Source organism: Podospora anserina, chromosome 2 (assembly GCF_000226545.1).
Source record: "Podospora anserina S mat+ genomic DNA chromosome 2, supercontig 2".
NCBI classification, from domain to species: domain Eukaryota; kingdom Fungi; phylum Ascomycota; class Sordariomycetes; order Sordariales; family Podosporaceae; genus Podospora; species Podospora anserina.
This window is the reverse complement of record NW_001914858.1, coordinates 2,599,809-2,611,746: the sequence shown is the minus strand read 5'-3', so window position 1 is coordinate 2,611,746 and position 11,938 is coordinate 2,599,809. Positions and strand designations below refer to the sequence as shown.

General features: G+C 54.2%; 7 protein-coding genes across 7 annotated transcripts; 2 read left to right on the top strand and 5 right to left on the bottom strand.

Annotated features, from left to right (window-relative positions):
• Positions 1-32: 32 nt before the first annotated feature.
• PODANS_2_7290 (uncharacterized protein) lies at positions 33-1,582 on the bottom strand (the record flags this gene model as incomplete). The annotated part of the gene is made up of 2 exons (XM_001911481.1): positions 33-365; positions 440-1,582. The coding sequence occupies 2 exons, from the start codon at positions 1,580-1,582 to the stop codon at positions 33-35; spliced, it is 1,476 nt and encodes a 491-aa protein (XP_001911516.1).
• Positions 1,583-1,886: 304 nt separating this feature from the next.
• On the bottom strand, positions 1,887-2,315 carry PODANS_2_7280 (uncharacterized protein; the record flags this gene model as incomplete). Its single annotated transcript, XM_001911480.1, has 1 exon — positions 1,887-2,315. The coding sequence occupies one exon, from the start codon at positions 2,313-2,315 to the stop codon at positions 1,887-1,889; it is 429 nt and encodes a 142-aa protein (XP_001911515.1).
• Positions 2,316-2,817: 502 nt separating this feature from the next.
• PODANS_2_7270 (uncharacterized protein) lies at positions 2,818-4,814 on the top strand (the record flags this gene model as incomplete). Its single annotated transcript, XM_001911479.1, has 2 exons — positions 2,818-3,270; positions 3,330-4,814. 2 exons carry the CDS (start codon positions 2,818-2,820, stop codon positions 4,812-4,814), a joined length of 1,938 nt encoding a protein of 645 aa, XP_001911514.1.
• A 254-nt stretch (positions 4,815-5,068) lies between these two features.
• On the bottom strand, positions 5,069-6,677 carry PODANS_2_7260 (uncharacterized protein; the record flags this gene model as incomplete). The annotated part of the gene is made up of 2 exons (XM_001911478.1): positions 5,069-6,199; positions 6,252-6,677. 2 exons carry the CDS (start codon positions 6,675-6,677, stop codon positions 5,069-5,071), a joined length of 1,557 nt encoding a protein of 518 aa, XP_001911513.1.
• Positions 6,678-7,749: 1,072 nt separating this feature from the next.
• Positions 7,750-8,547, top strand: PODANS_2_7250 (uncharacterized protein; the record flags this gene model as incomplete). The annotated part of the gene is made up of 3 exons (XM_001911477.1): positions 7,750-7,780; positions 7,868-8,026; positions 8,087-8,547. 3 exons carry the CDS (start codon positions 7,750-7,752, stop codon positions 8,545-8,547), a joined length of 651 nt encoding a protein of 216 aa, XP_001911512.1.
• A 424-nt stretch (positions 8,548-8,971) lies between these two features.
• Positions 8,972-9,968, bottom strand: PODANS_2_7240 (uncharacterized protein; the record flags this gene model as incomplete). The annotated part of the gene is made up of 3 exons (XM_001911476.1): positions 8,972-9,109; positions 9,177-9,311; positions 9,399-9,968. The coding sequence occupies 3 exons, from the start codon at positions 9,966-9,968 to the stop codon at positions 8,972-8,974; spliced, it is 843 nt and encodes a 280-aa protein (XP_001911511.1).
• A 639-nt stretch (positions 9,969-10,607) lies between these two features.
• PODANS_2_7230 (uncharacterized protein) lies at positions 10,608-11,820 on the bottom strand (the record flags this gene model as incomplete). The annotated part of the gene is made up of 2 exons (XM_001911475.1): positions 10,608-11,185; positions 11,250-11,820. The coding sequence occupies 2 exons, from the start codon at positions 11,818-11,820 to the stop codon at positions 10,608-10,610; spliced, it is 1,149 nt and encodes a 382-aa protein (XP_001911510.1).
• Positions 11,821-11,938: the final 118 nt, after the last annotated feature.

Here is an 11,938-nt window from a genome sequence, read left to right as displayed (position 1 = left end):
TTACTACCGCCCTAATCATGTCCACCAGTCCATCAGTCCTTGCGAGAGTACAGCTTGACATACAGCTCCCTCTTCGCCCAGATGGACCAGATCTTCTGGTCCAGAAAGTCTCCCGTCTTGGCCTCGTCCAGCACAAGGTCAAAATGCCACAGCAACTTGGCCAGTGTCAAGCGCAGCTCGGCGTAGGCAAGGTTGCGCCCGATGCAGTTGCGCACCCCGACAGACCACGGCTGGTAAGCGGCGTAATTGTCGTTGGCAAACATCGGATCATCCTTGTTGATGAAGCGCTCGGGGATGAATTCGTGAGGTTTGGTGAAGTTGTAGTCGGCGTAATACGTGCCGATGTGGCTTATACCGACGCGCATCTTTATGCCGCATAGTCATCAGTTGATTGTGTTTCTGAGGTAGGTAGGTGGGCAGAGAGAAAGGAAGCACTTACGCCCTCGGGGATGAATTTGCCACAAACCATGGCTCCTCCCGCGGGCACGACGCGCGGTGGTTGGCCCGGAACGGCGGGGTACATGCGAAGGGTCTCGTCAATGACAGCAGTGAGGTAAGGCAGAGGGGAGACAGTCAACAGGGTGATATCCTCCGACCTCTTGAACGCCGAGCGGACCTCGTGCGCTGCCTTGTCGAACTTGACGTATTTGCACATGAGAAATGTGGCGCCGCAGAGGACAGAGGATGTCGTCTCTGACCCGGCAACGACCATCACGGCGGCATTGTTGAGCATCTCCCCCTGGCTCATCCCCTGGCCGGACTCGTTCCCGTCGCCGCTCTTGACGATGACGCGATCCCAAAAGTCATTCTGGTCGCCCGTCTTTTGCAGCCGGCGGTTGACCTTTTCGATGGCGTACTTGTAATTCTCGGCGCGCTTCCCCCGCAGTTCTTCGGGGAGGACGTAAGGGGTGAGGAACTCGACTCCCATGCTCCGCAAGACGTGCGAGATGGCCACGCTCTTGAGGTTTTTGTGGATGGCGTCGACCCAGGGGTGGAGGGTTCGATCGGCCAGGCTGTTGAAGGACTCACCAAAGGAGAGGGCGCCGATCGAGTCGAAGATGCCCATGTTGTAGTACCGCACCATTTCGATGGCTGAGTCCGTGTCGGCGACTTCCCGGAGGACATCGACCAGGAGGTCGGCATAGCGGATGATGTTTGCCTCTTGGACGCGCAGGCCTTTGTCACTGAAAGCGTGGCCGAACAAGCTGCGGAAGCGGGCGTGGTTTCTGGTGTCGGAGACGAGGATGCTCATGATGCCGTTGGGTGCCAGGGGGAGGCGAACGGGGTCTTTGAGGAATTCCGGACGACCTGGGACGTGTGCGTGGATGTCTTTCCAGGCTTGGGCGTTTGCGTAGCTGATTTCATCGGGCTTGAGGCGGACGGTGTCGCCGTACTTTTGATGGAATCGCATCAGATCGTGATGCATGGTCCCGCGGAGGAGTGTGAGCTTCCATGGGAAGGAGCTTGCCCGCCAGAGAAGGGGGCCGGGGTAGGAGGCTAAGGGGTGGAAGAAAAGATTGTAGATGACATGGTAAAGGGGGTAAAGGAACACCAGTCCAACCAAGAGCAGTAGTGGACCCATGCTGTTACACGTTATGACAAGATGTTCGATTTTAGCGTCTACGTGTAGAATGTTGACGGGACGCAACGAGGTATTGGAACCATCTTGTGTACCCTATATCTAGCCGTGGTGGACTACACAACGGCCCAAGATGCACATCGGGGAGCGAAACGGGGAGCCAAGAGGCCGGGTCTCTTGCTGGACAACGACCAATGCCAACAGAACAGCACTGTCGGGGGGCGGCACAGGCTGACCACATGCATTTCCTTATCGCGGGGTTACACCATATTCTCAGTTCTGACACCTGACACTCCTGCTAGGTACTCTAAAATGACAACACCTGGCAAGTGCCCAAAAGTCCAATGATCCCCCCGGCGAGAGGAATCAACGCCCGAATAGCATTAAGCCGGCCCCATCGAAGCACCAACGTCTCGGCATCGGCCCACGAGGGCTCAACTCCCTTGCCAGTCAGAGCATCGGCACGGAAAAGCGCATTGTTGATCCCTTGCATAAAAGTCAAGGTGTAAGGCACGATGGAAACCGTCGTCGCTCCGGCGAGGGCAAAAACACGCCACGGCTCGCCGGCTGCGTATTTGCTCCAGGCCGCATAGACGTAGACGAGACCCGTAGTTGTTGCTATGGCCGGTCCTTTGACGTGACCGCTGAGATACACACGTCTCCATTGGTTGACCAACTTTGCCGGCTCCTTTGTCGTTGCGATGAGCACCGGAATCGTGATCAGGAAGACGCTCATGATGGCTCCTGCGCGCGCAGGTGCTTAGTTTGTCGGCTTGTAGCTTCAGGACGGGGTTGATCCTTACCCGAGAGGAAGCATCCTGTCACGACTGCGATTGCCTCGACTCCAATACCGGCCATGGTGTGCGATTATTCGTGTGAAGGTGTTTTCAGCAAGACGTCGTTGACCGAACGACATTGGGAGCGACACTGGGTTCAACTTTATACAGAGCTGCAAACGGCCATCGCGAAAGTCGGCACCATCGGTATGCGGCTCGCTCTGGCTCCGGAAAGCGAACCCTACTAGGGTATACACCCTCAAAGCTGGACACCGATAGACGGAGGCACAGTACGGTCCGACATATAGCAATTGAACAGATTGGAATCCGAGATGGGTAGGTACCTACATAGCCAAAAGCGACTCTCTTGGCTATATAGATTCACTTGATCTCACTAGTAGTGTTCAACTATATTCCAGCTTTGCCGAACTGTTAACATTACCTACCCACTTGACGCTCAAAATGAGATCCCTGCCACTCTACCTCGTCGCCCTGTCGCGGACAATCAGCGTTGGCATTGCCACTGCAACACAGCAGCCGCTGTATCTCTCTGCCTTCAATGCTATTCCTCGAGTCTCGTCCCTGTTCACCACGACAAAAAATCATGATGAAGCTCGCATGGATGGTCGTATCCAGGCAAAAGACTTGCTTAGCTCGCACTTCGGGCCCTACGGTTGGCCAGGGCAATCATTCGACTACGTGATTGTTGGCGGGGGCACTGCTGGCTTAGCGATGGCCAAGCGACTTTCCGAAGACAACGCCAACTCGGTGGCTGTGATCGAAGCAGGCGGTTTCTACGAGATTGAGGGGGGAAATATGACCGAGGTGCCCATGTATCTGTTCAACTACTTCTTCGATAATGGCCACGTGAAGAACCCCTTGTTTGACTGGTATCAGTACACTGTGCCACAGCCAGTATGTACACCCTCTCTTCGGACACTCAGAGGAACAGGAGAGCTAACGCATCATTGTAGGGTCTCGCCAAAAGAGCCATGTTTTACATGCAGGGAAAGACACTAGGTGGCAGCACAGCCCGCGGCGCGATGCTCTATCACCGCGGCTCAAAAGGGGCCTATAAGAAATGGGCCGAGCAGGTCGGTGACGATGCATACACCTGGGACAACTGGCTGCCGTACTTCCAGAAAAGCGTAAAGTTTTCCGGCCCCAACACAAACCCAAGACCTGCCAATGCCACTGCCGTCAACAACCTTTCTGCATTCTCCGAGTCCGGCGGGCCAGTCCACGTCGCCTACCCCTACTGGACTAACGCCATCTCATCCTGGGTGGACAAGGCACTCGCCAAACTGGGCTTTCCCGAAGTGCAAGGCTTCTCCGACGGCAACCTGCTCGGCCGGTCCTACATCACGCACACCATCAACCCTTACACCCGGCGCCGCGAGACAGCATCCACCTCCTACCTCCACGACGCCCTCCTCGAGAGCAACAACCTCAACTTTTACACTCGCACCCTTGTCAAGAAGATCTTATTCGACGACAAGAAAAAGGCAACCGGCGTCAAGGTGAGCACCGACGGCTTCGAGTGGACCATTGGCGCCAAAAAAGAAGTCATCCTCTCCGCCGGCGTGATGCGCTCCCCCCAGCTCCTGATGGTCTCGGGCATCGGACCCCGGGACACCCTCGAGAAGCTCGACATCCCCGTCCTCTCCGACCGCCCCGGCGTCGGCAAGAACATGCAAGACACCATCATCCTCGGCCCGACCAGCCCGGTAAAAGTAGAAAGCCACAGCCAGCTGATGGGCAGCAAGGAGACCCTCCCCCGGTCCATCTACGAGTACAACAACTTCCGCACCGGGCTGCTGACCAACCCCGGGCAGGACTACTTTGCCTTTGAGAAGCACCAGCCCGGCATGCTCAAGGACTCGACGGCGGCAGATATCGAAAAAGAATTCCCTGAGGACTGGCCGACTTTTTCCTACATTGCCTTGGACGACACGTTTGTCCCACAGTATGATGGGAAGAATTACTTTAGCATGTCGGCGGCGCTGATGGCGACGTTCAGTCGGGGGTCGGTGACGATTAACAGTACTGATACGGCGCAGAATCCGATTGTTGATCCCCGTTGGTTGGACGATCCGAGGGATAAGGAGATGGCTGTTGCTGCGTTTCGCCGGTGCAGGGCTATTGTGGCGTCGGAGACGATGCAAGAGGTGATTGATGGGCCGGAGATTCTGCCTGGGGAGAGGTATCAGACTGATGAGGAGATTTACAATTATATTGCTGAGACGTCGGATGCGTATTACGCTGGTGTGGGGACTTGCGCTATGGGGAAGAGGGATGATCCGAATGCGGTGGTGGACTCGAATGCGAGGGTTTTGGGGGTGGATGGTGTTCGGGTGGTGGATGCGTCGGCGTTCCCGTTTGCGATTGATGGGCAGCCTATGGGGACGGTGTACGCATTGGCGGAGAAGATTGCTGCTGATATTTTGGCTGGAAAGTGAGGTGATGGTGCCTGTGTAATGCGTCGACCGGTTTTGTTTGAGGAGGCTGGTGATCTTGTGGATAGTGGATCCTGGATTCAGGGGTTAGCTAGGGGTTAGCCAGGGGCAGCTCAGGGGCAGTAGGTCATGCTAAGAAATAAACACAGTCATGGGCATTTGTCACCCGTTCGTTCCAAGTGAGAGGGAATAAGAAAGATGATTTAGTATTTCTGAATATATGGAGTTTTGACATGGGAAAGCTGAAGAATGGTACGTTAACCCTGAACGTCACCCTCTCTACCATCCATGTCGCGAAGCGTAACCCGACAAGGAAATCCATCAGCAGGATGCGCACCACCACCACCCTTCTCTGCCTGATAAGCCCTATTTCCATTCACCACCTTGACATCCGACCTCGGATGCATCCTATCCCAATCCTCGTACGCCGGAGTGATATCAAACTCGGAGAGTGTCATCACCAGCGCAACTCGAAGTTCCATGAGCGCCAACGTCTGCCCAATGCAAGCCCTAGAACCAAGCTCAAATGCCCTCCACGCCCCCTTGACGGGGTACATGGGATCCTCGGGTCCCACCAACCACCGCTCTGGCACAAACGACTCGGCCTGCTTCCAATAAACGGCATTGTGATGCAGCGCCACTGTCAGCGTCCACACATTGCATCCCTCGGTGGGATACCGCCTTCCTTTCTCATCCACAAGATCGACTCCAGCGCGGCCTTCGCGTAGAGACGCAGAGGGAGGAAACAGCCGAAGCGCTTCCTTAATCACCGCTGTCGTGTACGGCAGTTGGTTGAGCCGTTGAGGTTCCTTTACAATGGCCTGGTGGGCTTTTGACGCGTCCAGCCTGTCGCCAAAGACTTCACCATGCTCGCTGCGGAGTCTTTTGAGCGCTTCGGGATGCGTAGCCAAGAGGTGAAAACAATAGAGAAGGGTGCTACTCGTCGTGTCTCGGCCAGCAAACAGGAATCCGCGCAGTTGGGGCGCAACTAGTTTCTTGAACTCGGATAGAGGGGGCGGGGCGCCTTTGACTTGGGCTTCTTCTAGGAACTGAGCCAGCACGAGCGACATGACGGATTTGGAGCGCCTTTCACCTGAGCCTTGATCCTGCAGATGCTCAGTGTATCTCTTGTCGATTTCCTGGCCAATGAGCCGATCCATGATGCGGTTGTTGTACCACAGCACCAAGGGGCGGATGGTGAGGTAGCGTTTGAATGGGTTAAAGGTGGTCCCGAATGATGTCCATTCGATTTGCCGCTGAAGTGCCAGAGCAAGTTGGCTATCCTTTGTCTGATGGTGTAGCCTTGTGTCTCTGCAGGGGGCACGCATGGCCATTAGCAGACATTCGGCTCTGTGGTAATAACCTTTGCTAGACTCACAGAGCAACGGCTCCAATCGTGTCAACTGTTAGGCGTAATGTCAGATCTTCCAACTTTAGCACCTCCGCGTTCTTGTTCCCAGCCTGTTCCCTCAACAGACGGCAAAATACAGCCACTTCATCCGCAATCATCGGAGCCAGCCCCACGAGATAGCTGGGGCTAAATCCTGGGTTGAATAGACTACGCCATTTCTTATGCGTCTCTCCATTCATGGTGATCAGACTTGGCCCACCGCCGATGGTTTCCAGTGGTTTTGTGAGAATCGATGGCTTGATAAGATTCAGAGTTTGACATTGTGAAGCTCCCAAGGGCGTCGTCACCACAAGCCACGTGCCGCTAAAAGGCCACATGTTGATGTAGAACATTCCGGAGGGAAACTTCTTTGACAGTTGCATCATGACCGTGTGCAGGGTTGCGTTTTTCGGAAGAGTCTTGACAGTCTCCTTCAAAGCCAGGAAGTGACCAGACGTGAGATTGAACTCTGGCATTGGCTGCCAAAACAGATTAGCTTACTGGGCAGGGCGTGGTGTCAGGCCAGAACTCACGAGATTGGCGCTCTTCAGCTTCCATACTTGCTTGCGAGCGGCATAGAATCTCGTTACGAAGAGGAGTAGGGCACTTATGGCACCAAGCACAAAAACCTGTGATGCATACATCGTGATTACTATTGTTTGTGGGATGGTCGTTTCACCGGACAAATCAGAGAAGATCTCCCAGCCTAACGTGAAAAGTAATGCCCTCGCGATCTAGACGTTTCACCCTAGGTAGAACAAATGTAATCTCTGGGTGGTACAGGGTGGCTACCTTTCGGTTCAAAGTCCGACTGCTGTGCGCATGTGGCGCAGGTCGGCTTCCGAAGACGTGCAGGCACTTACCGAGACTTCGGGACAAAACCAAGGAGACTGCGTTTTTTCTTCAACCAATTTTTATCTCCGCATCAGGTCCTTGAGCCCTCGTCGCTTTCCACAGCCGCCGCCATGTCTTCCAGCTCGAAGCCATATACAATCATCATCTTCGTTACCCGCAAGTCAGACATATCACCCGAGCAGTTCAAGGACCACTGGGAAAATGTTCATGTCCCTCTGCTCCAGTCTCTCGCCGGCCCCCGATTCCCCTTGTCTCACACCCGTCACTATCTTGCTCGGGATTCGGCGAGCCCTACGTACCCCTTGAACATGTTGGTCGGAAATCCCGAAAATATCAACTTTGATGGCTTTGCCATTATAAACTTTGCGAGCGAAGAGGCATTTAGAGATTTCGTACCCATTATGTCGCTGCCGGAGGTTGCTGAGGATGAGGATATATTCACGGACCGGGAGAGCTTGAGGGCCGTGGTTATGGGATGTCGGAACGAGACAGTCGGCATCTGATCCAATCGGGGACCACTGCATCTACCAATAGATATAGGAACAAGAATGTGCCCAGGCTACCTAGCTTAGCTATCAATCTCATACTTGATATCAAGTCTTGCTTAGGCATCCTCCGCAGCTAAGCCATTCACCCTGGAAGCGCTCTTGCCAGCACCTGACTTGCTAGCATTTCCAACCACACTTCTCCATCATGGCCTTCGGTATCCTGTACACGCGCCCTGTATGATGGTTCATCTCTTGCAATACCTTCAAACCACAACGCTGACACAGACCACAGTTCAACCCCCGTTCAACAGCCATCCTGGCAGTTGCCAAAGCTTCCAACCTCCCACTGGACCTCGTGACAATCACCTCATCCCAACAGGCGCCAGAAGAATACCTAAAGCTGAACCCCCTCGGCAAAATCCCCACATTCGTCGGCGCAAACGGTTTCATCCTGTCCGAGTGCATAGCAATTGCCATCTACAGTACATTCTCTCACCCAATCTATCTTCTCTCTCTCTCGCGTTACTAACCCTCATATGCAGTCACATCCCAAGACAAAACCACCCCCCTCCTCGGCTCCGGCAACACCGAAAACCACGCCAGCATCCTCCGCTGGATGTCCTTCGCCAACTCAGAGATCCTCCCCTCCCTCGGCGGGTGGTTCAACCCCTTGATCGGTCGCTCACCCTTTGTGCAGGAAGAAGTCGAGCTCAACAGGCAAGCAACACTCAAGAGGCTTCAGATCATCGAGGACCACCTCGCTGCGAAGACGACTTCTTATCTCGTTGGGGAAACACTCTCCCTTGCTGATCTGTTTGTCGCGGGGATTATTGCTGGGGCATTTAGGTTCTTTTTGGACGGGGAGTGGCGGGGTGCACACCCGGCGTGTACGAAGTGGTTTTTACATGTTTATGAGCAGCCAATTTTTTCTGATGTGGCGGGGAGGCCGGTGTTGGCGGAGGAGGCTATGGCGAATGTTCCTCCTGGGAAGAGGGGTGAATAGGGGTTCAGGGGTGCTTTAGGGGGTTTAAGGTGGCTTTGTGACATCATCACCGTGTGGAGATAAATGGCAAAGTATTGCGTCGCCTGCTTTTGGTAGGACTGATTATCTATAATGATCAAGCCCCTTTGTGAATAGTCTTGTCCAACGACGGGTTTGGGGCACAATTGGGTCATAATCTGGTGCCGCTATGTACGTATGTCATTGTAACCGATTTCTTGGATATTTCGAGCATATAGGCGCAGAAATGCAACATAACAAAGTTCCCATTCTGAAAGTAAAAGGGAGAACACATTAAAAATGCGGGCACGAATGGTGTTCAAGCTTGGTGTGATCCTGCTACTCGGGGATCACACCACCCTTCGGTGACCGAAATGCGCGCAGCACCCTTACTAATCTCTGAATCCCCGACCAACAATCGACTCGGTTACCTAAACGCACCACCATCAATGCCGATGATCTTGCCATTGACCCATTCGGCAGCGTCCGAGGCTAGAAAGCACACCGCGCGGGCAACATCGTCAGGCAGTCCCACCCGCTGAAGGGGCGATAGCCAAGCTGCACACTGTTTTGAGAGAGAAGAAATGGGATTAGTACAACTCAAGTTACAGAGAGCGAAAGGAATATCATACCTCATCAACCTGCTCGTCGGTAAAGTTCTCCCCACCAGGGATGTACTCGCGAGCCACAGCAGCATACATGTCCGTCTTGATCGCCCCAGGCGCGACAGCATTGACGGTGATCTTTTTGTCTCCGCAGTCGATGGCCTTGACAGACCCAGTTGTTAACATCATCTTTTCCCCATCCTTGTCCGTGAATTGTGAATTTAGAAAAAAAAAAAAAGAAAAACATACCAAACACCTCACAAAAGTCTCCACCGCCCCCTTAGAACCACTATAAACAGCATGCTTCGGCACCCCCTTCACACTCGCCGTATTCGAGCTAGTCATTATAATCCGTCCCCCCACCTCCAAATGTCTATACGCCTCCCTCGCAACAAAAAACTGCCCCCTCGTGTTCACGCCAAAAACCCTGTCAAACTCCTCAGGGGTGACATCCTTCAAATGACCAAAGGACACAACACCGCTGTTGGAGGCGACGATGTCGAGCTTGCCAAAATGGGCGACGGCCTGGGACATGAGCGCCGTGATTTGGTCCACGTCAGAGACGTCGGCTTTGATGGCGATGGCGTCGGAGCCGGGGCCGAGGGCTTTGATTTCGGAGACGAGGGCTTCGGCTGGCGCGGATGAGTGCGCGTAGTTGATGATGAGCTTTGCGCCGCGGTGGGCGAGGGCGAGGGCTATTCCTGCGCCTATGCCGCGGCCGGAGCCGGTTACTAGGGCTACTTTGCCGTCGAGGCGGAAGGGGTCTTTTGGTGATGATGGTGGGGAGGAGGGGGTGGTGGTTGGGGTGGTTTCCGTCATTGTGGCGTGGATGTGGTGGGAAATATAGAGTGGCAGATAGAGTGATGAGTAAAGTGATAGGTGAGTGTACCAGGCAAGTTGATTAGAAGAAGTCAGAGAGTTATAGCCTTGCCTGAGTTACGACCCACAGCGTACATCCTCGGGCACCGGTGCCGGGAACCTGTGTGCCTTGGTGACCGGGCCGATTCACGACGACGGGGCTTTCGAGAGTTCACTGGCTCAAGAAACCGCTCGGGGTGCTTCAGAGCCAAAGCCGACCACAGGACGGCGATATGATTCTGCATCAGGCAATTTATCGGGGAGTGTCCGCCGACATCAGGATCTCGCTTGCAATCGACTTTTGTTGTCAGGCCCATCGTGGATGCAAGCCTATTATTTCTATAGACGGTCTGGACATGGAACATGTTCATGAATTTACTCATGTCACAATTGCCACCACACGGCTTTGAGTGGACGTCACACTGCTCGTACCTAGTTTGCGTTCAGCTGGGAAGGAATACCATATTGCGTTTTCAATCATCGAAGTATCTAGGATCTGTGCTCCATCCTGTCCACGTTTCCCAATCCAAGTCTACAAATCAAACTGTTTCATCCCCTGCTTAGGTTCAATGGGCTATATCAACAGTCAGTAACTTCTCTTTAGTCGGTTGAGAAACGGCATGAATAACTCACTCTTGGCTTTGGAACTGTCTCCAACCTGGTGTTGCATGTCAACTGCCAAATATGCCTCGCAGACATATCCAACCGGTATCTCTGCGCTGGGGTCTCGAACAAAAAGTTCAGAGGATAGCCAGGATCAAACGGCTCAGAGTTATCAATCTCTTGGATTTCCTCGGCGGTCAGCTCGATGCTGAGGGCCTCAATGTTGCTCTTGAGATGCTCGACCTTCCGACCACCAAGGACGGGGAAAACGTAGGGCACCTTGTGCATCACGTAAGCGAGGGCAATGCTAGTCGGAACCGTGTTCTTTCTCTCAGCAAGCTCGCTCAGCTTCGCAGTCATGCGGCGATGCGTCTCGTCCTGGGGGCCCATCTTGCGGCCCTCGCGAGCGTAGTCCTCGGATGACCTGAACTGCCCGCGACCGAGAACACCCCATGGCATGATGCCGAGACCTTCGGACTCGCACATGGGGATGATCTCGCGCTCCATATCGCGGAAGCTGCAGGACCAATGGCCTTGGTAGACACTGAACCTTGTCAAGCCGTGGTGGCGGGCATCTTTTCCATCTTGTTTAGCTCGAAGCTGGGCGTAGACCTTTGTGTCAGAGAAAGGAGGACCTACATTCGTTGCACTTGACCACAACCCACGCTGGAGCGCCACTGATTCCGAGATAAAACACCTTGCCGCTCGAAACAAGGTGATGCAGCCCCTGCATCATCTCCTCGACGCTGGTGGTGTAATCCCATATATGCACCAGCAGCACGTCGACGTAGTCAGTCTTGAGCTTCTTCAAGCTCGCCTCCAGAGACAGTCGCATGCTCTTGACCTGGTTGCCCTGGAAGTTGGACTTGATCTTCTCATGGCCGCGAAGGCGGTAGGGCATGGTATACTTTGTGGCGATGACGAGCTCGTCGCGGTTCTGGCGAGCCTCGATCCACTCGCCGAGCCACTTCTCGCTGTCCTCATCCTGGTAAAAGTTGGCCGTGTCGATAAAGTTGCCGCCGGCGTTGTAGAAGCAATCGAGGATCTCAAAGGCTGTGTCCTTGGTGCACTCGCCCAGACGGCCTTTCCACGCTTCGCCAAAGCTCATGGTGCCCAGGCAAAGCGGGGAGACGCGGACGCCGGCCAAGGGGGAGAGGATGCGGTGGTAGCCTAGGAGGCTGGGGGGCTTGGGAGCTGGGGGCACGGCCATGGTTGCTGACTGCGATGTTGAACGAGTAAGGTAGCGGTTAGATGTGTTGTGAAGTGAATAGTGGGCATGAGAATCCCTTGTTGCAAAGCCCCTCTTGTTGAATGCGCCAGCTACCTTA